This window comes from Trichoderma camerunense (assembly GCF_050948025.1).
Source record: "Trichoderma camerunense strain CBS 138272 chromosome Unknown V8C40scaffold_6, whole genome shotgun sequence".
In the NCBI taxonomy this organism is placed as follows: domain Eukaryota; kingdom Fungi; phylum Ascomycota; class Sordariomycetes; order Hypocreales; family Hypocreaceae; genus Trichoderma; species Trichoderma camerunense.
Genome location: NW_028145364.1, coordinates 413,978 through 435,849, shown reverse-complemented (window position 1 = coordinate 435,849; position 21,872 = coordinate 413,978). Strand labels below are relative to the sequence as shown.

General features: G+C 52.7%; 10 protein-coding genes across 10 annotated transcripts; 6 read left to right on the top strand and 4 right to left on the bottom strand.

The window, feature by feature from the left end:
- Positions 1–882: 882 nt before the first annotated feature.
- V8C40DRAFT_240570 (uncharacterized protein) lies at positions 883–1,663 on the bottom strand. The gene has a single exon (XM_083214829.1). The coding sequence runs from the start codon at positions 1,195–1,197 to the stop codon at positions 937–939; it is 261 nt and encodes an 86-aa protein (XP_083074741.1). The 5' UTR covers positions 1,198–1,663; the 3' UTR covers positions 883–936.
- A 1,655-nt stretch (positions 1,664–3,318) lies between these two features.
- Positions 3,319–5,043, top strand: V8C40DRAFT_186927 (LYAR-type C2HC zinc finger protein). Its single transcript, XM_083211808.1, has 2 exons — positions 3,319–3,706; positions 3,767–5,043. Exons 1-2 carry the CDS (start codon positions 3,668–3,670, stop codon positions 4,928–4,930), a joined length of 1,203 nt encoding a protein of 400 aa, XP_083074740.1. The 5' UTR covers positions 3,319–3,667; the 3' UTR covers positions 4,931–5,043.
- Positions 5,044–5,522: 479 nt separating this feature from the next.
- Positions 5,523–6,975, bottom strand: V8C40DRAFT_240564 (ubiquitin-protein ligase peroxin 10). Its single transcript, XM_083214828.1, has one exon. The coding sequence runs from the start codon at positions 6,801–6,803 to the stop codon at positions 5,667–5,669; it is 1,137 nt and encodes a 378-aa protein (XP_083074739.1). The 5' UTR covers positions 6,804–6,975; the 3' UTR covers positions 5,523–5,666.
- An 851-nt stretch (positions 6,976–7,826) lies between these two features.
- On the top strand, positions 7,827–9,125 carry V8C40DRAFT_264257 (EXS family-domain-containing protein; the record flags this gene model as incomplete). The annotated part of the gene is made up of 2 exons (XM_083219523.1): positions 7,827–7,917; positions 8,005–9,125. The coding sequence occupies 2 exons, from the start codon at positions 7,827–7,829 to the stop codon at positions 9,123–9,125; spliced, it is 1,212 nt and encodes a 403-aa protein (XP_083074738.1).
- A 1,105-nt stretch (positions 9,126–10,230) lies between these two features.
- Positions 10,231–11,033, bottom strand: V8C40DRAFT_186916 (uncharacterized protein). Its single transcript, XM_083211807.1, has one exon. The coding sequence runs from the start codon at positions 10,879–10,881 to the stop codon at positions 10,279–10,281; it is 603 nt and encodes a 200-aa protein (XP_083074737.1). The 5' UTR covers positions 10,882–11,033; the 3' UTR covers positions 10,231–10,278.
- A 737-nt stretch (positions 11,034–11,770) lies between these two features.
- Positions 11,771–13,510, top strand: V8C40DRAFT_186897 (uncharacterized protein). Its single transcript, XM_083211806.1, has 2 exons — positions 11,771–11,885; positions 11,943–13,510. The coding sequence occupies exon 2, from the start codon at positions 12,053–12,055 to the stop codon at positions 13,415–13,417; it is 1,365 nt and encodes a 454-aa protein (XP_083074736.1). The 5' UTR covers positions 11,771–11,885; positions 11,943–12,052; the 3' UTR covers positions 13,418–13,510.
- An 885-nt stretch (positions 13,511–14,395) lies between these two features.
- Positions 14,396–16,029, top strand: V8C40DRAFT_240559 (uncharacterized protein). Its single transcript, XM_083214827.1, has one exon. The coding sequence runs from the start codon at positions 14,899–14,901 to the stop codon at positions 15,676–15,678; it is 780 nt and encodes a 259-aa protein (XP_083074735.1). The 5' UTR covers positions 14,396–14,898; the 3' UTR covers positions 15,679–16,029.
- On the top strand, positions 15,852–17,587 carry V8C40DRAFT_240558 (8-oxo-dGTP diphosphatase). The gene is made up of 3 exons (XM_083214826.1): positions 15,852–16,383; positions 16,489–16,705; positions 16,776–17,587. Exons 1-3 carry the CDS (start codon positions 16,153–16,155, stop codon positions 17,447–17,449), a joined length of 1,122 nt encoding a protein of 373 aa, XP_083074734.1. The 5' UTR covers positions 15,852–16,152; the 3' UTR covers positions 17,450–17,587.
- On the bottom strand, positions 17,494–18,730 carry V8C40DRAFT_240553 (low-affinity Cu transporter). Its single transcript, XM_083214825.1, has 4 exons — positions 18,500–18,730; positions 18,253–18,436; positions 17,898–18,057; positions 17,494–17,832 (listed from the first exon to the last, which is right to left on the bottom strand). The coding sequence occupies exons 1-4, from the start codon at positions 18,584–18,586 to the stop codon at positions 17,715–17,717; spliced, it is 549 nt and encodes a 182-aa protein (XP_083074733.1). The 5' UTR covers positions 18,587–18,730; the 3' UTR covers positions 17,494–17,714.
- A 1,059-nt stretch (positions 18,731–19,789) lies between these two features.
- On the top strand, positions 19,790–21,793 carry V8C40DRAFT_286326 (SET domain-containing protein; the record flags this gene model as incomplete). The annotated part of the gene is made up of 4 exons (XM_083222520.1): positions 19,790–20,209; positions 20,281–20,571; positions 20,667–20,925; positions 21,013–21,793. 4 exons carry the CDS (start codon positions 19,790–19,792, stop codon positions 21,693–21,695), a joined length of 1,653 nt encoding a protein of 550 aa, XP_083074732.1. The 3' UTR covers positions 21,696–21,793.
- Between the last annotated feature and the right edge of the window lie 79 nt (positions 21,794–21,872).

Sequence of the window (21,872 nt, the reverse complement as noted above, 5' to 3'; positions counted from 1 at the left end):
CAAGATTGGCCGCTCCGCTGCTCTCATTCGCCTGGTGTCTGAGCAAGTCTGAAACATTGTGGCAGCATTTTAATGCGACGCCATTCCTTGCTGGGCGCGACTATGTCTCTCGCCTCGAGCGGCAGCAATCATGAAAATGCTAGCCCGCACTCCCGTACCGGACCTGAATGATGAGTCGTTTGAGCCGGATAGACAATCATGCCCGTATTCACTTGACACCATCCCGCCCTGGGTTCTGAGACATGCATGATGCAGCATGCATGCCTCCCTCCACCGACCAGAAGCAGGTATGCGGTAGTCCAGTCAAGCCAGTGCTGGCCTGCAACTTCTGCTAGCATCATGGACGGAGCCCTTCTCCATCCATCCATCTGCGCATCTAGTCGCCACACGTGCCGCGCATCTCATTTTAAATGTTACAGATGACCTCTGGCAGAATCTTGAAGGTGGGCAAGCGGCCGGTGGCACGAGGAGCGCGTGAGGTGGATGGCGAGAGGCGGCCGACGATCGTTATCGCGTGTTTGCTGCGTGGGCATGCAGAATATCGAGACCGAAGCATGAGACATTGATAAGCCCCAGAGCCAACAGGCTAAGAGGCAATAAACGCTCTGTTCCATATGATCTCGTACCTGTTTTAGCAGCAGTACAGTAACAGACGCAAGATTACAGTCCATATCATTCGTACCAGCAGCACTCCGTAATACACACCCGGAATACCCATCCGTTGCCCCCGTCTCTCGTTAGCCTGCTCCATTCCATGGAACGGAATATGCATACACTACCTTAGCACCAACCCAGCCAGGACCTGGCTGCATCTGGGTGATCCATGAGACTCGTTGTGGACAAGCACAGGCAAGCTGGGCAAATGGGGGCTTGACGCAGCCCCAAAAGCCTTCCCCCTTCCAAGGTGCAATGCAAGATGGCAGACGCGCAGCACAGTCACGTCGTGGATTGGGTCCGTCCCTGCGTCGACATGGGCTGCTTGTTTATGGTCTGTCTGTCTGTCTGTCCGTCTGTTACTATTCCCATTCCCATCCCTGGCCGCATGGCGCTGACGAGGCGCCGGCACCGTCTCCCCAGCGTCCAGTTGGATTGCTGACGGGGACGGTTGGCTCTCCATGCCTCACATTGCGTCTGCGTTGGCGCTGATGTTGGCGCTCGCAGGATGGATTCTACCTGCGACATATGCTGCCATACCATCCTGCCAAGATCTCGTTTGTCTTGTCTTGTTGAGTCTGAGTGAGGTGAGGCGAGGCACAGGCACAAATTATGGGGTATCAAAGAAGAGAGCGGTGATGACGGCTTCTCGCCTTTGCAGCCGCGAGCTTCTCTAAACAGCAGCTCACAACCTGCGTCAGTCAGTGCTCATATGCACTCGCTCGTACCGGCACTGGATGGAGTCTTTGTTGACACACTTCTTTGGCCCCCATGACTTTTAGGTGCTTGTGCTACTGCCGTGGCTGCACAACAAAGAGACCGCCTCTTTTTTTTGTTCCATTCTCTTCTTGCCGTCTCGACCATGGCAAGGCTCGGACAAGGTCGTCGTCATCGCCGTCATCACCAACGTCTTGGGCCGCCATGAACAAAGAAAAAATCGGTTTTGTGGTACAATTTGATATCCACGTCGACGGTAGGGTTTTAAGCGATTGTTGCCTTGGCTCTTCCCTGCCAAACAACTGCTTGGGCGGCATCGCCAGCAGAGCCCCAAAGTCGCCATCGCCGTACACTAAGACGGCCTAAGGTGACGCCGGGGCGTGCATCTGCACTGATTAGCTCATGTGACCGTTGCAGGAAATGAAGCTCTACAGCCAATCGCTGCGCTGCCTCACTCGAGTTTCGAGTTGTGGCGCTGGTTGCCGGGCGTGTGTTTGGGAGCTGGCATGGGGTGAGTATAGTAGTAGTGGCAACAAAGATCTGGGTTCTCTGCCGTTCACCGCAGCAAGGCAGGATTTTCGGTGCATTTTTGGACTTTTCGCTTGCTCCCAAGTCGAAGCCCTACCGCGCCGCCTGGTGCCCAACAGGGATCAGAGGTGCCAGATAGGGCTCAGGACTGGAACACGAAAGAGAAGAAAGAAGAAAAATTCATGGGTCTGTGCCGCCAAACGACGTCGTTGTGCAGCGGCGCAGGCAGAGGCAACGGCCAGCTGTACGACGGAGCTGTAGCCGCCTTGCCTGGCGAGAGGATAAAAGCGAACAACAAACTCTGAGTATGGAGATTCATGTTGCAGCTTTGGAGGGTGGCATCCACCATCCATTACGCGCCTCTAGTGCAGTTAGCCGGTAACTTTTAGCACCTACCGCCACTATTTTACAGGCACCACCTGAGCTGGGAATTACCACCTGGGCACTCAATACCAGCAACAACAACGGGAACTGGGACGGCGATAAATCTCTACCGCCTTTCCAGGTTGTGATTCCATTTTGATCAATCCCTCGCTCACCTCCAAAAGCCCAATATTAATATTGCTTCGAGCCCTGGAGACTAAAATCCTAAATAACCCCCCCCAGCTGCCGACAATCAGTTCAAGCCTCTTCCCCTTCGTCTCACTTCCATCAAATCTCACTGCCACTTTTCTCACTTCCCCGGCACTACGACCCAGGCCTTGCTTGGCGGCTTTTCTTCTCCCCTCCCCCCCTCTAAATCGCCCCTCCATTCCCCATTGCCTACTTCCATTCCCTCTTCCCGTTGATCAAAGGGCCTATCGGATTCTATTTTTTCTTCTTGCAATTTTTTCTCTTTCTTCTCTTTGCTCTTTCGCACGCCCTCAATCCTGAGACGCATTCCTCCAACAAAGCACAAAGCAACCCCTTGCGTCTCCGCGAGCCACGAAGCACTGCGCGCATTCGATTTGCCCAGCTGCCTCTGCGACACAAAACAACAAAGCAGGAAAATTCTGCTGAATCCCGGCGTCTTCTTCCGCCAGCTGGAATCCCGACTGCCTGCTTTGACGCTGCCGCAGCCGCTGCACCTCGAGTTCTCCATCCGCTCGTCGTCGAATCGCAACCCCCGTCGAGGAGAGAAAAAAAGGCCTGCGGCCACTCAGAATCCAGGAACCGGCAAACTTTTTTTTCGGGCGCCCAATCAATCGCGACGCAAACATGGTTTCTTTCTCGTGTGAGGTACGCACTAACCAACTTACATGCTTTTTGTCTTGTCCATCCCATGCTTTGGCTAGTCCCCTGGCCTGGTCTGCCATTCCCTTCCGTGGCGCTGCGCTTTCACCCCCCCTGGTCGTTTTCTCCAACATGCGATATGCCTTGGCCCTATTCATAGCCTGACATCACTTGCTTTGCACACACCACCCTCCATGAGGGCTGCTAGTATTACTGTCCAGCGCCGGACGAGTAACACTATTTCAAGCATCCCTTCTGCTGCGTCCCGCTGATCCCTCGGGTCCACTCCCCTGTCTCGTCTCGCAAACTCCCCTCCCCCTCCCCCTACCCGCAACCGCGCTTTCATATATCCATCCACATCTCGCATCACCTCTTCTGCATTGCACTAGTCTCTTTATCAACTCCCGACCTCTACCTCTACCTCTACCTCTACCTCGACCCCGACTTGTCCTCTGACTTTGTTTACATATAGGAGTGCGGTGACATCCTAACCAAAAAGAAACTTGACCCTCATCGCAGCCGCTGTCGAGGCGCAACCTTTACCTGTATTGATTGCATGGTATACTTTCCCGGCGTCGAATATCGTTCTCATACAGTAAGTCCTGGCTCGAATCTGGGGTTGTTATTTGGTAAGGCTAACACGGCACCCCTCAAGTCTTGCATGACAGAAGAGCAGAAATACCAAGGCGCATTGTATAAACCAAAGCAAAACAACAAGAAGCAGCAGCAACAGCAGCAACATCAACAACAACAGCCCACTATGAACTCGCATCGGTTAGGCATGGCCAACACGCTGGCCCTGCAGCCATTTGTCGAAGATGTCAACGAAGACAAGGAATACGAGTCGTGGCACGAGTACGAAGACAAGTCTCGACCTCCCCCCGAGGCGCCAACCCCTCCATCTGCCGCCGACGATGACCACGTCAACGTCTTTGACTTTCTGGACAACTCTCAAACCCCGACTGCCTCAAACGTGAGCCATGCGCGAGACCGAAAAGCTCCTGGCCCCAGCGACAGCACCTCTCTTGTGCGCTACGAGACGAAGAGCGGAGAGCTCCTGGAGCCGGTTCTCATGGACCGAGACGGAGAGCCGCTTGTGCAATATGGAACCGGCCCTGTGCCCACGGGTTCTCTCGCCACCCCTCAACCCAAGACCGAGCGACGGAGGTCAAAGGAACGCGATGCCAAGAAGGACAAGAAGCGGAAGCGCTTGCACGTCGATGTTACTGGTGACCAAATCATGGCTGATGCACCTCCCGTTCTTCACTCTGGTCTCACTGGCGGCCTGAAGAACATGATGCGACCTGCCTTTCCACCCTCACCCGATTACTCTGGAGACAACATTGCCGATCTCTCCCCAACAAGCCCGCTCAAGAAGACGAAGCACTCTCGACACCACAAGAGCCACCATTCCCACACGATGAGCAACAGCCTCTTTGGCATGATTTCTGGCCCTCCACCCAAAACCAAGTCGAGCAAGCACAAGTCGTCTTCCAAGAAGCACTCCTCCCACAGGCATGAGAAGAAGGAGCCCAAGCTCATCGAGTTCCGACCTGGTTCCAAGGACGGCAAACACGAGAACCTCGACGGGCAGATGATTGTCTTCAAGCCTCGCGCCGATGTCTTCCTCAGCTTCGTTAACAAGGGACCTGAGAGTGAGCGCGGCTGCAGCATGAACAAGGCCTTGAAGCGATTCCACCGGGAGCGCCAAGCCGCCGGCTCTAGCTCTCCCAAGGGCAAGGAAGAGAAGGAACTGTGGCGATCTCTGCGACTTCGACGCAACGACCGAGGCGAAATTGTTCTTTTTTGTGAAGAATAAAGAAAAAGAAGAAATCAAACGAAAAAAAAAAAAAAAACATAACATTAAAAAAATGGAAAACAAAATTCGACGGCCTCGTCCAAAGGACGGGTCCTGCTCAGTGTTACTTGGATACAAGGAGTTTTGCTGGATCATCTTGCTTTCTTTTGACAGCGTTTTTATATGTTTGGCCGGAACGGAACTGTACTACTATGTCTTCTATCTGTCATACTATTCTAAAGGGTCATGGATAGACGGGCACACCTGGTCTTCCCCCCCTGTAACAACATCAACATCGACGACAACATTTCCAGGGAATTCTGTGGCAAAAGGTGCGCCATCATGGAGCAAACATCTGGGGTTTGCGAGAGATGGCTGCGCTCTGACCATGGAATGGAAGTCGTCAACTAATCTTGTGGCATTAATACTGCGGTATGAGACGGAAAGATGGGCATTGAGGGCAGTAATGACGGAGATGAATGATACCATGAAGGGAGGAATGTGTGATGGGAAAGCTTCAATTCTCTTTGTTTTATTTATCTTGTCCTTTTTTTTCATTTTCATTTGTGTATGATGGCATAAGAGGTGGATCATTGGCTGACAAGCCTTACGAGGCATCTGCTCTATTTCATATCTATTCTTCTACATCTTGTTTTCACCATTTCCTGCAAACAACGTATTACTACTACTACATGTATGAGTGTTACAACCTAGCTATCCAAGAACATCTGAATTTTATTTCAAAAAAAGAGTTTCGTTACATGACGCGTAAGGGGAGGATGTGCTGTACCATGGCCTCTCTTCTGCACAAAGGACACTCGGGCTTTTCTCTGACCCAGTCGCCTATGCATTCCCAGCAGAAGACGTGACCGCATTGAGTGGCGGCGGGATCCTTCATCTCCTCGAGACACAGCGTGCATTTACGCTGTTGGCTTCCCTTGATATATCCCATGGTGGACTCGTTTTCGAGGTGGAATCTCGGAATGCCGCTCATGGGTGTGTGTGTTGTCGTGGCGATGTCTACCTTGCTGGCTGTGGCCCCGTTGGTTCCGCTGAGCAGAAGCTCGTTGTTGGATGCGGTATAAGTGTTGTTGTGGCTGAGCGAGACATCGAGCTCGCCCGAGTGGAAGGCGGCCCTCTCGCGCTGGGATGAAGCAACGGAGGAGAAGGTTTCGCGGACGTGGAGGAAGGCCTGGACGCCCATCTGGATGGCGAGCAGGACGCCGAGGAGCTCGTAGCCGCCGCGGTCGGGGGTGTCGGGGACGGTGCGGGTGAATACGTAGCGCAGGGAGAGGAGGCGCTTGGAGAGCTCGTAGTAGGTGCCGTTGAAGTAAAAGAGGGCGAGGACGACGGCCTGCAGCGGCGCCGCGGACGTGACGGAGGAGAGGTGCGTGGAGAGATAGTCGAGGAAGCGAGCCTGGCGCGTCTTCGTCTTGCCCTGCTGCTTTAAGGTAGCGAGGCGGCGATCGAGAAGGGCTCGTAAACGGGCGCGGAGGCCGGGCAGGATGCGGCTGGCGAGGTAGGGGAGCAGGATCGTGCCGACGATGTAGGCTGCGCGCGAGGGGAGAGCCGGTAAAGAGAGGCCGGTGCTGGCGTCGACTTGGACGAGGTCGCAGTATTCTTCGCCGAGGGTGCGGTTGCCGGGGAGGGTGGTGAGGCCGAAGTAGAGGAGGGAGGCGGCGGTGCGAAGTTCGGGGGCGAGGGAGTGGGCGGAGCGGGCGCCGAAGAGGCGGCGGTAGAGGTCGGCGAAGGAGTTTGAGAGCTGGCCGGTGAAGTAGGCGTCCTTTTGGTGGGAGCGGACGATGTCGGGGGCTGCGGCGAAGGGGTAGGGCGTTGTGGAGGATGAGGGTTGTGATGGTGATGATGGTGATGGTGTTGTTGTTGTGGCGGCCATGGTTGGTATCTGTGGGCTCTCCTTTTTATCCTCTCTCTCTCGCTCTCTCTTCGACGCGATACGCTCGCTATGTGGAATTTAAAGAAAGTCGCAATGTGTGTGTGTTGAAATGGATTGTGTTAGAGGAGTGGTACTTTGGATGGCGAGACGGTTTGGGAGGAAGTTGGTGTTGATTTGGAAGCTGAAAGTTTTGGGTCCATTGCAGCTTTCGGCTGTACTGTAGCGCTACACGCTGGACCTCGGGACAGTTGACGGGAGCCCCATGTGCCGCTACCGTTGAAATCGGCTAGGCTAAGATGATTGCCCGAAGCCATGTGGTGACATACAGATACAACAAGATTGTGTTTGGTGCTAAAGTAGATTGATTAAGGGCAATCACTTCCCTGTGGCTATGGAGAGACGTATTTTTGTACATGGAAACCGTTATTTTCCAAGAATTCGATATTGAAAGCAGATGGTTCTTCTATGGGGAAAATAGCCTGTTTGGAGATGGCCACTTCTCGAGATTTGTTGAAAGACGATGCTCAAAGGCTCATATTAGTCGTTGATCAATCTTTAGCTGCTAAGTAAGGTCATGAGGCATCAGTATCGAAATCTAGATAACCTCAATCCTTTGATCAGATACGTCAGAAGATCAGTTTGATTATGCTTGTTATTTTGTTTGGGCTAGTTGAATCTCGGCATTGTTCAGTTACGGTTACAGTTACCGCTAAGAAACTAGCAGTGACGTATTGCTGCTAGATTGCGCTGCGGCAGGGACCTTTTTCCGCACCTACCTTTAATTTTGGCGCCAAAAAATGCAAGGGACAGCTTGGTCCTTTGTCGCCTCAGACATCAAATCACTTCTCCCGTCTTCATCGAACTGCCCAGACATTGACCCTGACCAACGCACAAAGCGTGCGCAACAAGAGCGCAGCTATTCGTTCGCCCTCCTATCGGGATCAATCGCAGAAGCACCCGCTCCATGTCTATCCCCTTCATGCTTATTAGCGGGTGCAATTGGGTTGACAACACGTTTCCATCATGGATGGCGATCCGGCCGTAGAGCCTCAGCTCGATGGCTTCAGCCTGGTGTTTCCTCTGCCGTACCGAGTCGGCTTTATCGTTACTCTAGGTTAGTCCCGTTTGCACCCCCTTGGGTTTTCACTTGGGAAACATGTTTCTACGAGGGCATTGATAATGCTGACAGCATGCTGAACAGCTGTTTGGGGATGGGGCCTCAACCTCCATTGGCTGCATGGCTTCCGAATCGACGTTCCCGCCTTGATCCGATACCCTGGACGAAGCTCGCCGCAGCACATATCACATCATCTGTCTACATACCGACTCGCAATAGTCTTGACGGCGCTGTTCTCGCTGTCCATTACGCTGTTCTGGCTGTGCACTTGGCACGTGCCAACCCGGGTCATTGACTACGACTGGATGCCAATGACATACCTGGTCGCGCTGGTGGCCATCTTCTTCGTTCCTTTGCGAAATCTGCCTACCGGTGGCCGAAGACGCTTCCTTGCGACGCTGCGGCGGGTGAGCATAGGCGGCATTGCAGAGGCGCAGGATGGCAAGTTTGGAGACATCCTGCTGGCTGATGTCTTGACATCATATGCCAAGGTGTTTGGAGACGTTTTCGTCACGCTGTGCATGTTCTTCAGCGCCGGAGGCTCCTCGACAGACCACCCCAACAGGAGCTGCGGGGGGACGGTCTTTGTTCCGCTGCTCATGGCTGTGCCAAGCATCATCCGTTTCCGGCAGTGCCTCATCGAGTACCTGAGAGTTCGACGGGCCCCGTACAAGGAGTCCTCGGGCTGGGGTGGCCAACACCTGGCCAACGCTCTCAAGTACTCTACCGCATTCCCCGTCATCATCACAAGCGCCTTGCAAAGGGGGGCCGGGCCAGAGAGCGACATGGTCGCGCTTCACCGAGCTTGGCTGGTCGCTGTTTTGGTCAACTCGCTCTACTCCTTCTACTGGGACGTTGCCAAAGATTGGGATCTGACACTCTTCTCGTCGCGAGAGCGAGCATCAGTGCACCACCCGTGGGGGTTGCGTGATCGGCTCGTCTTCCGCTCAGCTGGCCTGTACTACTTTGTGATTGGCCTCGATTTAATGCTGCGTTGCTCGTGGTCGATGAAGCTGAGCCCTCATCTAGACAAATTCAGTGACTATGAGAGCGGAATCTTTTTGATTGAACTACTCGAGGTGTTCCGGCGGTGGATGTGGATCTTCTTCCGCGTTGAGACGGAGTGGATTAGGAATTCCTCTACGGGGCTCGGCATTGACGATATTCTGTTGGGCGACTATCAGGGGAAAGACGATGACGACTAAGCAACGACTGCAGTATAAGGTTTTGAGGTTTGTCATGTTCACTTTTGGCGAAAGAGGAGAGAAAAAAAAGAAGGGACTATTTTTAGGAGACATCATATTCTGTATATGGCAGTTGGCGTACTTGGACTCGATACATTTTTGGTAATCTTTTTTTTGTCTTTTCTATTTATATAGACATTTACGGACCATTTGGTATTGCCTAGCACTTTGCATACACATTGCCTGTACTATTTCATACTTGGGACAAGGGGTCAGAAGAAATTGGGGGCGGCAGGTTAGGAGCTTGGCAGGCGTATGAATACAGATGCAGGGCTAGACAAATGCCGGCCGTCGTACCACCATAGGGATGAAAGCGAACGATATGCTTATGGCTGATTGGAGGAACCAGAGAGGTCGGCTAGACGATCATGGGTCTTTTTCTCCGACCAGTCAGTTGGCGCGCGGGCGATTATTACCGGCATCGACGGCTATTTGACAACGCAAATTAAAAGACATCAGCAAGGCGAGGCTCTACTCCGAGAAAGTACGTGAGAATTTTGACAGGCAGTGGGCAGCCCCCACGCGGAGGATAATCATCCTGATTACACAGGCAAACGAAATGAGCCAAGGAAGTCCGCCGCTGGTTGCATTGGGTCCTAAACTCCGTCAATCAGTTGTGAGCATGAAAAAGTGATGATCCAGCAGATATTACGGACCAAGAAAAATTGCTTGGCCTACAGGCTACGATACAGGTACGGAGCACGCCTTTTGCTCTCCACGGACTCCGCTCGCAGGGATGAGTTCAATTGCTCAGGGGACCACGCGACTTCGAAATCAACATGCCCATGCAACAAGTTTCTGCGTTCTGCACCTGCGCCACGTGCATTGCGTCTCAAGTCTGCTTCGCATGATGAGACGTCACTCGGGGGAGAGGAGGGCTGTTTTAGAAGCGACATGGGGGCCTCGCCATGCAAAATGAAAGACACAAAGAGTCAGGCGTTGGGGGTTGGAAAAGAGACCTCCCCGAACCGGACAGGACCAGGAGCCCATGCCATGTTACCGAGTCCCCGTTAGAGGGGCTCCCAGGTCAGTGCCCTGCAGGCAATGGCCAGTTTAGACGAGAGCGTCAGCATTGGCACGTCTGCTGTGCTCCATTCCGGTGCATTGGGTTGAGCTAGTCAACTGACAGAAGTTGGCAGTGCGACAGAACGTTGCAGCAAGACATGGGCAGACGAAGAGTTTGCATGGAATCGCGAAAGACCGGTACTGTGATGACCAGCTTGCATGCATGCATGCACTCCGTGCTGCTCCGTACGGAGAACAATGTAGGTCCGTCGGGGCGGTGCGACGGCGAGGGTGAGGGTGAATGGATTGCATGTCCCGGACAAGGGGCCTTGGAGATGCAAAAGCGAAATTGCGTTCCAGGCCGACGAGCTGCAGCACTCGTATGCTGGGAAGACTCAAGGATTACCACCATGCTGCATAAACGGGGGGAAAATACTCGTCCAGGTTTACTCGTATGGGAGCCCTGGATATGGATACGGGTACTGCTAGTACGAGGCACGGGACGCTGGGCCGTCGACCGAGGCGAAAGCTTCAGAAGCAGGGAGGATGAAGGATGAAGGGAAGAAAGCATCGATGGGCATGTCAGACTGGAATGATGGGAACCCATCACACGCCCGTTTCTCTGCCTGACCTGCATGTTTCGTCTTTGCTGATAGGACAAAAGGCTGGAGAAGGAAGAGACAAAGCGGCTTGAAGATGTTACACGGGCCATATAGGATGACACACTGAGAACCCGACGATGAAGCCCATGGCCCAGGCAGCCTTACAAGCATCTTGAGCTGCATTCCCCCAGAAGGTTGTGCAAGCTTGGCAAAGGATGAAGGCTCCTCTCGGGCGGGTCACGGGCCGCGTATATGTCGTTGTCATGACGATTTCTGTTCCTCTTTGCGTTCATTCCTGCGCCGTCGTCGTTCTTCTGGCCTTTGTCATTGAACAGCCCTGATGCAAACAGTTTTCTTCTTCTTCTTCGGCCTTGTTCATATTCCTCCGGACGATTGGCAGCAGGCTTACTCGTTCAGTACATTCCCTTTATGTCGACGGTTCGTTTGTCCTGCCAATCTGTTGCATAGGTGCGGGCAATCGTTCCTCCACTCGGCACTGATGATCGGCCATGCCGGATGAGGTTGCTGATGATCTTACTGTTTGTTCGTTTATCCACGCCCTGCACCCACGCCCCCTTGGGGTTTGTACGAGTATACGTTGCATATACTTTTGTACTCGTCCTTTGCGTATGACCTTCCGGAATACAAAGGCGCGAAAGTATATGTATATCGAGTTCGTTCTCGCATCTTTGTACGACTTTGTGCATCACAAGCACACGTCCGCGTTGTTGCACCCGACGCCCATACACACTTACATACGCACTTACATGCATATGCCCATCTGTTTCCGCGTCTCTCTCCCTCTGTTTCTCCTCTCTCCCCTCTCTCACATTCACGCTCTGTATGCATGTCCATAGGACCAATACGCATCAAATCACTTATACTATCTGTGCGTCCTTGTCTCTCACAGCTTAGCAATCGAAGGGGGTGGCCTTGTGGGGGTGGTTCCAAGCACAGACTCCGTGGTGTGGTTTTCCTGCTCCATCGCTGTCACTGTCAATTTTATACCCCAGAGGCCGGTGCACCCATTTCCACGTGGGTACCATTGGGATTGCCTGACCCTGCCTTGACATTGCTTGCCTTGGGTTCTGCCTGTCTATCTTTTTTATACCAGGTGTGTGCCCGCCGTTCTGCTTTCCTGCCCTTTTCTCCCTCATTAACAAATCTCAAGCAGGCCAGTCTTGGGCTCGAGCTGAATTACATACCACTTCTTCCCACTTCCTCATCTAGCTCTTACTACTAGTAGTTTGTTGGTCCTTGGGTATAATTCACTGCCGGAAGATGCTCCACCTAAGGTCCAACTCCGATCCACCACTGAGTCCCTCGACGCTGGGTTCCTGGGATTTGCCTGTCTTGATGAGTCGGCCTGTGACGCCTCTGGCACTGCAACCACACGATGCCGACGCCTATGTGAAGAGGCCTCTCCCGCCTCTGCCTCCCATGAAGAACAGCTCGGCCGTTGTTCCGCCGCCTCTCAAGATCAACAAGAAGAGGAGCAAACCAGCCGCCCTGCCAGTGGGGCCGGGACCGAAGAATGCGCCGCAAATTGAAGCTGGAGCTGAAAGTCGAATCGCCTCGCCCTCGCCCGCGCCCTCGCCCCGCCAGGCCCCGAGTACCCCCGTCAAGAACGCCCTTCCGCCTCGCCAGTCGAGCCTCCCTAGCCCTGTGGCCAGCCTTAGGCACCGAAAGTCAAAGAAGGTGCTGCAGCTCATGGGGCTCGACGTCGACGTTACGAATCTCGCCGGCATCACTTCCCATGAGGCCGAGAAGGAGGCTGTGACTCGAAGCAGCCGAAGCTTTGAGGACCCATCTGCCCCGAACCCGGCTGCTCTTTTGCAGCTTCCAGAGGAAGGTCTAATCCCTGTCTTGGAAGACGACGATGGTATGGCTAGCTTGTCGAGCAAGAAAAGCTCTTGGGGGCCAGGATCGCCGCACTCGACGTCTGCATTCCCACTGGGCTCCAAGAATTCTGTTCGCCGCCGCCGAAGTGCCCGGATCTTTGACCAGGATGGCTTAGGCCATCTTGCGGCGCAGGAAGATAGCTTCGTGCCGTCGAACGAGGAGGAAGAGCTAGGTGATGAGAGTGACGAAGACTTGACAGCTGGCGAGTATCACAAGTTTGCTGTCGAGCTGGCCTCCTCCGCGGTGCCAAAGACTAGCCTCGACGAAGTCAATGCTGCAGAGTCCATGGGGAGGCGGTCCTCCATCTTGAGCTTCAAATCAGGCTCTCATTTCTCTCGTCTCCGAAGGAAAGCAACCACTTCCATTCGACCAAATACTGCTGATCCGCACTCGCACTCCAGAAGAGTCGGCAGCAGCGGCTCAGTCGAGATACCTCCTGTTCCTGCTCTTCCACCTGCTGAGCCCGCTGAGCCCGAGGAACCCTCAGTTCCCAAGAGTGCCTTTGATGAGAGCGACTCAGATAGCGACTCGCGACCAAACAGCAGAAGCCGATGGCGCAACCGTTCTTCACACAAGGAAGAACGAGGCAGAGACTCCCCGGCCATGGTGCGCCGAGACGACGAGTCGAGCTTGTCGCGAGGATGGGCGAAGACAGGAGACTCAATGAACCGGCTGCTGACCGTCGGTAGAAGACGGAGAGACCAGCAGCAAGCTGGCGTCGTGAGCGAGAATGTTTTTGCGTAAAACAAGAGAGAAAAAAAACCAACTTGAACCCTTTTCTTTATCTTTTCCCCAGTCTTATTCACGAAACGAAGACATGATCAACAATGGGCACGAATCTATGTACAAGCATGGTGGACGTTATCTGGACTGTCGTTTTTTCCCCCTCCCCGGTTTCTTTGTTTTGTGTTTTCTTTCTTTTTCGTGCATTTATAAGGAGTAATGGGCTTGCACATGGATATCCCCTGTTTGGTTGGCAAATTGCCTTTGTCTGTATACGACTATATACCACATTTCCTTGAATTTGTTTACATATAAAAAAGGTCGTTGATAGAAAGGGTATTGGATTAAACAACGACTATAATATCGGAACATAAAAAATTGACGGAAATTGAAAGCACATATCCAATTAAGTCTAAGTGACATTCTGCATCTGTGACTATGAGTGTTTTCTGTGAATTGTGTCAGATTTCATCAGCCAGTTTCCTCATCTGCCGACGCTAACGAGGCCTAAGATCTTGAAAAAGAAGCTTGGGAAGTGTGTTAGATCCCGCGACGGGCCGAAAAGGATATACTATATATATTGTGATAAGGTATATAAGAAAACTCCACCGGCTTGCAGGACGGCGGGCGCAAAGTAGTAGATGCAATGCGTGGGAATTTGGCCCGTGCCCTGATGCGATTGGAATGATTGGTGATGACGAAGTAACGTTGGTTTTTTTTGCAGGACGATATAAAGTTGAGATTGATGTGAGAGCTAGGCCTTGCCGGGGACTGCCTTTTTTGGTCAAATACTTTTTCTTATTATAGCATCGTCATTGGTGTTTACTTTCGGAAGGGGTGAGGAGGAGACGGGGACTTGGGATAGGTATGTTGGTTGATGAGGCTGTGAAGGAAAGGGAGGAGGAATGTGGGAAAGGGAAGGGGTTGGTATGTTTTGCGGTCGATCGCCCGATGGACTATTTTCCTTGTTGCTACTGTTACCGAATGGCTTCTCTTCTAGTTTTGCAATGTTGGTAGTTGAAATTGATAGATTTGTAGTATGATAGACTGTAAGCTTGTTGATCATCATATCACAAGTCTTGACCTTGAGAATCCCAATCATGAACACAACATGCGACTTCTTTTCTTCTCATCATCGGCCGATCGACCGACAAGTTTGCAAGAGTACTCCGTATCCCTCCATTCCCATTCTCCCGGGTAACGGGGTAACCAAGTTTCGTGTGTTTTGTCTCAGAAGAAAGGCCGATCATACTCGCCTCATCAGCTGGAATGCTGGCCCTACCAACCAGCTCTCTGTTTTTCTTTCAATGGGCTCATCTCATTCTCCCTTAAGCCTTCAGCGGTATATAAGAATTGTGATTGTTCTTCGGTGCTTTCTTCTTGGGAAATCATGCTCTTCAGCGTCCTTCACTCGTTGAACCCAATCATCCGCTCGCTCTGAATATCCTCCATACTTGAATACATCGCCACCGGAGAAAACAAAACCACAACTCTCATCCAAAATGCGCTCCGCCATCATCATCACCGCCTTCATCGCCTCGGCCCTCGCCGACTACACCGGCAGCGACGGCACCCCCGAGGAATGCGCCGTCAAGTGCACCACCGCCCACGACGCATGCCTCGTCAAGCCCGACGCCAACAGGGCCGAATGCGCCTCCGAGTACGCCGCCTGCCTGGGCTACAACCCGTATGAAGGCACCTTTGTCAATCCCACGGCGTGCTCCAAGACGGCGACGGCGACTACGGCTGCTCCCACGCAGACAAAGACGCCGGAGGATGAGTGCAAGTGCTACGACGAGTACAACATGTGCCGTAGTGCTCCTGGAGCAAACATGTCGTACTGTGCTTCTCAGTATGCCGGTTGTTTGGGCTACAATCCGTTTGACGGGCAGCACGACCAGGAGGAGGAGAAGATTGAGAAGAAGTGCAGCAAGCCCATCACCACTCCTACTCCTACTCCCACTCCCACTCCTAAGCCAGACTGCCGTAAAATCAAGGAGTGTGGCGAAGAGCGCGGCAAGTGCCAAGGCAAGCCCGATGCCAACCAGGCAGAGTGTGCGTCCGAGTACGCAGGGTGCCTCGGCTTCAACCCGTTTACCACTGAGGGAGAGCAGAGCATCAAGAAGTGCGACGAGGATCACGATCACAAGCCTCCTCACAACGGAACTGCGCCTCCTGTTCACCCTACTAGTACGCTAACCCCCGTCATTTCTGGCGGCTCTGGTGTGAGGCCGCTCGAGCTGTTTAGCTTGCTGGCTGCCGGTGTTGCTGCTTTCTTGTAAGGGAGATCGAGTCGGATTGTGTGAGACGGTGGTTGGTAATTGTTGATTCGGTTCTCAAGTCCATAAACTGTAGCTTAATGTCGGTGCCGTCGGTGTTTGTCGTTTCATCCCGCATAAGGCATATTAATCATAATAAGGCACAAAATACACTTTAATTTCTCCCATCTCATTGAATCTCAAGTCCGTCCGTAAATCAAAATCGGATCGGAGTAAGACGCAACTAATCACCGGCTTGTCAAAACTTGGCCCCGTCCGGCCGTCGGCCCGTTCCTCGGCTTGTGTCATCGGATCCCCCGCTCAAAGCGTTCCAGATGGCGAATGCGATAGGCCGCCCTTTGCTTTGATTCCCTCATCATCCATTCATTACCTCCGACGCAAAGCGATAACCCCCGTCGGCTTTTCTTTGTAAACCACGACAAAGAAAGAAAAGCTGGCACTGCGACTCAGGAATTGCGTTGCTGCTGACGCTGGAAAATGACCGCTCAGGAACAACAGCAGCGCAACTCAGAAAGCAGCATCGCCGGATCCGCCGCAGAGCCGGAAGTCGACGCCTCCGACGCTGACGCTGCTCTGTCCGAGGCCGAGGTTGCGCAGGTCAAGAGCCAGATCGCCGAGGCGCTGGGCGTTGCTGTTGCGCATGATTACAGCGGCGCGTCGCTATACTATGATGCATCGACAATGGCGTCACTGAATCCCTTTTCTCTGGTCGGTTTGTGCTTTGGTTATATTGCCTTCGTCTTTGCGCCTGTCCTATCCGGTCCGCATCCATCGTGTGAATCCTTGCTGACATGCTCAATTCGAATTCAATAGGCCGCCCTCAACCGATTTAGAGCGTACAAGCCTCCTCCGTTCCCATTATGGGATGCGCTCCCTGCGCGCAAGAGAGCGGCCATCTTGGTCCTCTTGTTTGCGGACAGATGGGGCGACCTGAGGGTTGTCATCACCATGCGCGCGGCCAGTCTGAGGAGCTTCTCGGGCCACGCCGCGTTGCCGGGAGGGAAAGCAGATAGCAAAGAAGAAACACCATGTATGATATATGCTCATGCGATACTCATGCGTAGAGACAAGAGTGGGCAGCGGCTGACTTGAGGAAACAGACCAGATTGCGCGGCGAGAGGCATATGAAGAGATCGGCCTTCCCATGGACGACTCACGGATTCCCAAACCATTTCGCATCGAGCAGCTCTGCAATCTCCCGCCGTCCTTGGCCCGGACGCACCTCGTGGTGACTCCTTGCGTTGCGTTCCTCCACGCCGACCGCACTTCTCCCGACTCGCCACCAGCTCTCGTTGAAGACTCCATGATCCCCCGGCTGGATGCTCGCGAGGTCGCCGCTGTGTTCAGCGCGCCGTTTTACAACTTCCTCAAGGAAAAGGATTTACCACCTCGACACGGCGAGACGCTGCCGCCGGGAAACTGGTATGAAGGCGCATGGACAAACTACAAGGGGGTGCAGTGGAGAGTACACAACTTTTACGTGCCAGTTAACAACCAGAAAGTCTCAAGGCCTAGAAGGGGAAGCGCGGCGCAGATAGAGCTGGCGGACCAGCTGGAGGTTAGCCAGGACCATCAAGGACGGTTCAAGGTCTGGGGCCTGACTGGCAGAGTGCTTGTCGACGCAGCAAGGATTGCGTATAACGAGGACCCCGAAATGTTGCACAATCTTGACTTTGGCGATTACGAAGTCATCAAGATTGCCCAGGAAGAGGGCGCGCTGGATGATCACGGCGCTCCTGCGAAGAGAGAAGAAGACAAGCCAGCTAAGATGTAATGAAATGCACGCGGCACGGGACAAGGCACGGTCTCTGTATGAACCTAGAGTCGGCTTTAATGTTGTTTACCCCTGTATATGGAGTAGGTTTAGACGCTGAATGCTTAATTGACCTTGAACGGTTCACAGTACTGCTCAGTATAACTGTTTCTGCTCAGCCAAAAGGCTGCCATTGCTGCATGCAAAACACGCCATTGTCGCTTTCCAATGCAAAATTCAAGCTGCTTTAAATCGAGGCTGGCCGGTATGTATCACGTTTCACGGTCTAATGACAGGCGTTGTCCTTTGTGGCCGATGTAGAGTGGCCGAACAAGAGGTAGCCGAGGAAGGCACCCAGCGAGACAGCCACCATGACCCAGCCATTGTATGTCATGAAGACGAGCCTTAAATAGTTGGAAGAAGAGTCAGAGTTGAAGACGTCTGCGAGGAGGAGGATCAATGAACTTACATGAGCATAAAGGCGTAAAAGTTCTGAATGGCATAGAGTATAGCTTTGATGACGTGGCCTCGCTTGCTGACGTTTTCGCGGTTCTGTCCTGAGCGGAGGAAGGCGGGTGTCTCAGTAACGTTTTCATCATCATCATCGCGATAAGCATGCGCAGTGGCGTCTCAACGGCATCTTAGCATGCGCATGTTCGTTTCTGAAAGGGGATGGACCATTGTGATGGGGATGTGATATGTTTGGCACTGCATCAAGCTTGTATAAGAGTGCGCAGATGCCACAGCTCTGTATGCAGCTTTTGTCCCTGTAAGGGATAGGAGGCGGGATCGAAACAAATAGACAGAGACATGGATTTACTCACTAGGTACAGTTTCCAGCCGCGCCGCCAAAGACGCCTCATAGCGGCGAGAGACTGAGCGCAGAAATTCGTAGCCAATGCCGATGAGAACCACGGCGATGAGGGAGAGGACGAGGGAGGTGTTGGAGCGGATGTGCCACTGGCGGAAGACGATGCAGAGATTGGTCGTGTCCCAGGTGAAGAGCATCTGGAGTCAAGGTGAGTCTGATGAGCTGGACTGTAACAAGAGAGAGGGCTTGTCGATACTCACGCTCATGCTGCACATGTCGTCCATGCCACCGTGACCGCCGTGGCCTTCGTGGCCCTCCATGGAATGCATGTGATGGCTGTGATCCATTGTAAGGGATAGCTGTTATTTGACGACGAGATGGTGATGGTGATGAAGCTGAGAGGAGGATGTATAAGTAGAAGACAATGATAGAGAAAAGTATAGAGAGAAGAGAAAGAAGATGAGAAGGGGGAAAAGTGCTGGACGTTGGTGGTTGAAAGCTGATGCTGTTATCGGGGCAACGGCCAGAGCGGTGGCTTTTGGTGGAGCTGAAACATCCATTCATCACACAGGGCAGCTCACGCCATCAACAAAGGGCGTACCGCGGGGGATGTGCCGGTACTCAGTTGTATCCGCAGTAGTGCAATGGGCCATTACGGGCTGTAACAGGCGGATGAATCTCAACGGGGACTAAGGTGGGGTACGGAGAGGTACATGTGAGCAGGTTATGTACTTGGTTGCGGCACTTGTGCCTGTGCCTGTCTCGGAGATTCGACGCGCTGGCTGGCGCTACAGGGAGCTTGCCATGCTACAGTGGAGTTTTATAGGGGACTCCACTGCTTTTGGGGCTGGCTAGCAGTATGGAGATGACGATCCAACGACTTCAATGGATCCTGGCTTGCCTGGGCTGTTATACTGTTATAGATGGATATAGGGAATTGAATGGAAGAAGAAGATGGAATCGAAAGAAGTACATTTTCAATAAAAGCAACAGCTGCAGCAGTAGCAACTGCATTGCATCCAATAATGGCAGCCAATCGCATCTCGACAACACGCGTGCAGTGCAGGCTGGCCGCGCTGAAACAGTGAATGGCCAAGAGGGATTCAATAGCAAACAATCTATCCATGGCAATCACCACCAAAACTTCCATCCAATACAAGCTCATCTCGATACCTTATCTTCGTGTTCTTTTCCACCACTCTCTGTCTCTCCCAATCCTCCCATTCAAGCCGCCTGCATGCTGCATTGCTTCGTATACATCAGTCCAGGCCGAAGCTGTGTGACGACAGAAGCATCTGAGCCCAGCCTCGGTGTAACTGCGAGCCAGCCCCTTGCATAACGTTTCTTTTTCTGTCCTGCCTTGTTCCTTTCTTCCATAGGATTCCAGGCGTTTTTCATACAAATTGATTCCCATTCCCCTGTCAATTCGTCTCCAAAAGACAGTCATTCAAATTCGTCTCCAAAAGACAGTCATTCAAATTCGTCTCCAAAAGACAGTCATTCAAGCTTGCTACCATCAATCAAAGGAAGACAGAGAGACTACCAGCACAATGAATGCCATCGAGCAGGCCTTTTCGGCCAGCATCAACACCATGGACCCGGACCAGATCAATGCGAGTCTCGACAGCCAGAAGCGTTGGCCCATACACAAGGACACGGCGCTCTGCAGCTACATCATGAGCACTATCCAGGCCCCCGAGGGTTCGCTCAGCATCCAAGAATCCGCCATTCCGGGTGCTGGCTCGGGCCTATTCATCAAGCGGGATGTTGCAGAGGGCGAGCTCATCTTTACGTCTGTGCCGCTTGTTCTGTGTGCAGAGGTTGGCCAGGGCATGGAAGCGTGCGATTTCTGCTTCCAACAGAGACGAAGAGTCTTTCATCCTGTGGAGGACCGCTTTCTTCAGCCTGGAGAGGTTCTACCCCCTCTTCATATCTGCAATGGCTGCCGCATGTACCAGTACTGCTCAAAGGTAAATACAATGCCATTTATCAAAGCTTATTCTTTTGTCGTCATCATCCTCACTAACATGTCTGTGTGTAGTCTTGTTGGCAGCGAGCCTGGGACACGGGCCATTTATACGAATGCGGCTTGCTTGCAGGCGCGTCAACCGACGTCGAGACGAGAACGTTATACCGTCTCTTGATTCTGATGCGAAAGAAAGTCTTGTTGGTACAGCAGGTAAAAGCCCTGGCCAGGCTCGAGCACGAAGTGGCCAACTTTGAGAGGCGCACCAAGAAAAGCTGGCCGAGGATCATTAGCATTGCCCGCGAAGCCAAGGAACGGACCAAGAGCGAGCTTAGCATTGGTGAGATATTGATGCTGTATGGTATTGTGAGTGTTCCCCAACGGTGTAGAAGAGGTAGTCGGATTAGCAGCATGTACATGTATGCATAAGATGGTGGCTAACTTATTACCCCTTTTTCTAGATTCGTTGCAACTCGTTGCCGGTCGATCAAACCTATCGAAACGCACCGCTTGGCAACGCCCTTGACTTTGGCGGAGCTCTGATCAACCACTGTTGCGACCCCAATGTTGTCATTGTGTTCAAAAGCACTCAGGTGCAGGTTCGGGCTTTGAGAAAGCTCAAGGCCGGCGAAGAGCTCCTTCATTGCTACCGAGACATTGCATATGATTTCACCTTTCGCAATCCGCGAATTGCGGCGAGATATCAGTTCAGATGCCAGTGTATGTCCAACTCCCCTCTGCTTCGTTTAAAACAAAAAGAAGCCAACTGGAAAACCTGAGATGCTAATAATAGATGATTTAATTTAGGCGACAGATGTAGAGAAGAGTCCGATCGTCACTATAAAGAGGCCAAGAACGAGTCCGACGTGCTTCCGCTCATCTTGAGCACACAGGCAGCCTTGTTCGATGTCATAGACATTTCCAAGAAACAAGCTTTTGTAACTCCCACCACATTCAACGTCGAGTTGCAGCTGGGCAAAGTAAACCATATCCTAAAGACTGGCTATGCTGGGGGTCCCTGGCCCAACAACCTCGAGCCGCTGCCGACGGTGCTCAAAGCCCTGGCAGCGCTATGCGAGAGGCAAGGCGACCTCATCAACAGCATCAAGATCCGGATCAAGGCCTTGGCCTTTACCAAGTGGCGAAAGGGTCTCCCCTGGTCTGAGGATCTCATCGACTTTGTGCTCAGTCTGTCGACTCTCACCATGTTCCCAAGTCATCCGTCGCTGCGGGACCCTTCTTTGCCGAAGCACAAGGAGTTTCAAGACATTTTCATCGGTCACCTCCACATACTGCACGGGATACTGCTCAACCTTTACGGGCCCCAAGGGCGAACCACGGGCATCGTCCACACCTTTTTACAGCAGGAAAAGGGCAACTACAACGGGCCCGTGCCAGGAACGAGGGCTTTTAGGCGCAGGTTCAAGGCGTCTCAGGAGAATGTCCTCAAGTGGGCGGGAGTTGACCAGGAGCTCTGGACTGTAGAATAGGTGTGGAATTTGTATTGCTTTTATCTCAATCTGGGCAAATATCAACAACTTATTGTGGTTTTTTTGGCCAAGTGGGATGATGTCGAGCTGACGCCCACACGGTGCGAGAGCTGATATTTATGCGGGATATGGATGCTCTTCACACTGTATAGTATATACAGCTCGGAGAGCCGGGAT

Bases quoted from the DNA above. Each gene is read 5' to 3' on its own strand.
- V8C40DRAFT_240559 (XM_083214827.1), top strand. From the start codon at position 14,899: ATGCGCTCCGCCATCATCATCACCGCCTTCATCGCCTCGGCCCTCGCC.
- V8C40DRAFT_240570 (XM_083214829.1), bottom strand. From the start codon at position 1,197: ATGGTATGGCAGCATATGTCGCAGGTAGAATCCATCCTGCGAGCGCCA.
- V8C40DRAFT_186897 (XM_083211806.1), top strand. From the start codon at position 12,053: ATGCTCCACCTAAGGTCCAACTCCGATCCACCACTGAGTCCCTCGACG.
- V8C40DRAFT_186927 (XM_083211808.1), top strand. From the start codon at position 3,668: ATGGTATACTTTCCCGGCGTCGAATATCGTTCTCATACA. The intron at 3,707-3,766 runs GTAAGTCCTGGC...GCACCCCTCAAG, and splicing joins TCGAATATCGTTCTCATACA to TCTTGCATGACAGAAGAGCA.
- V8C40DRAFT_186916 (XM_083211807.1), bottom strand. From the start codon at position 10,881: ATGGCCCGTGTAACATCTTCAAGCCGCTTTGTCTCTTCCTTCTCCAGC.
- V8C40DRAFT_240553 (XM_083214825.1), bottom strand. From the start codon at position 18,586: ATGGATCACAGCCATCACATGCATTCCATGGAGGGCCACGAAGGCCAC. The intron at 18,437-18,499 runs GTGAGTATCGAC...CCTTGACTCCAG, and splicing joins ACGACATGTGCAGCATGAGC to ATGCTCTTCACCTGGGACAC. The intron at 18,058-18,252 runs GTGAGTAAATCC...GATGCCGTTGAG, and splicing joins GCGGCTGGAAACTGTACCTA to ACGCCACTGCGCATGCTTAT.
- V8C40DRAFT_240558 (XM_083214826.1), top strand. From the start codon at position 16,153: ATGACCGCTCAGGAACAACAGCAGCGCAACTCAGAAAGCAGCATCGCC. The intron at 16,384-16,488 runs GTCGGTTTGTGC...CGAATTCAATAG, and splicing joins CACTGAATCCCTTTTCTCTG to GCCGCCCTCAACCGATTTAG. The intron at 16,706-16,775 runs GTATGATATATG...TTGAGGAAACAG, and splicing joins TAGCAAAGAAGAAACACCAT to ACCAGATTGCGCGGCGAGAG.
- V8C40DRAFT_240564 (XM_083214828.1), bottom strand. From the start codon at position 6,803: ATGGCCGCCACAACAACAACACCATCACCATCATCACCATCACAACCC.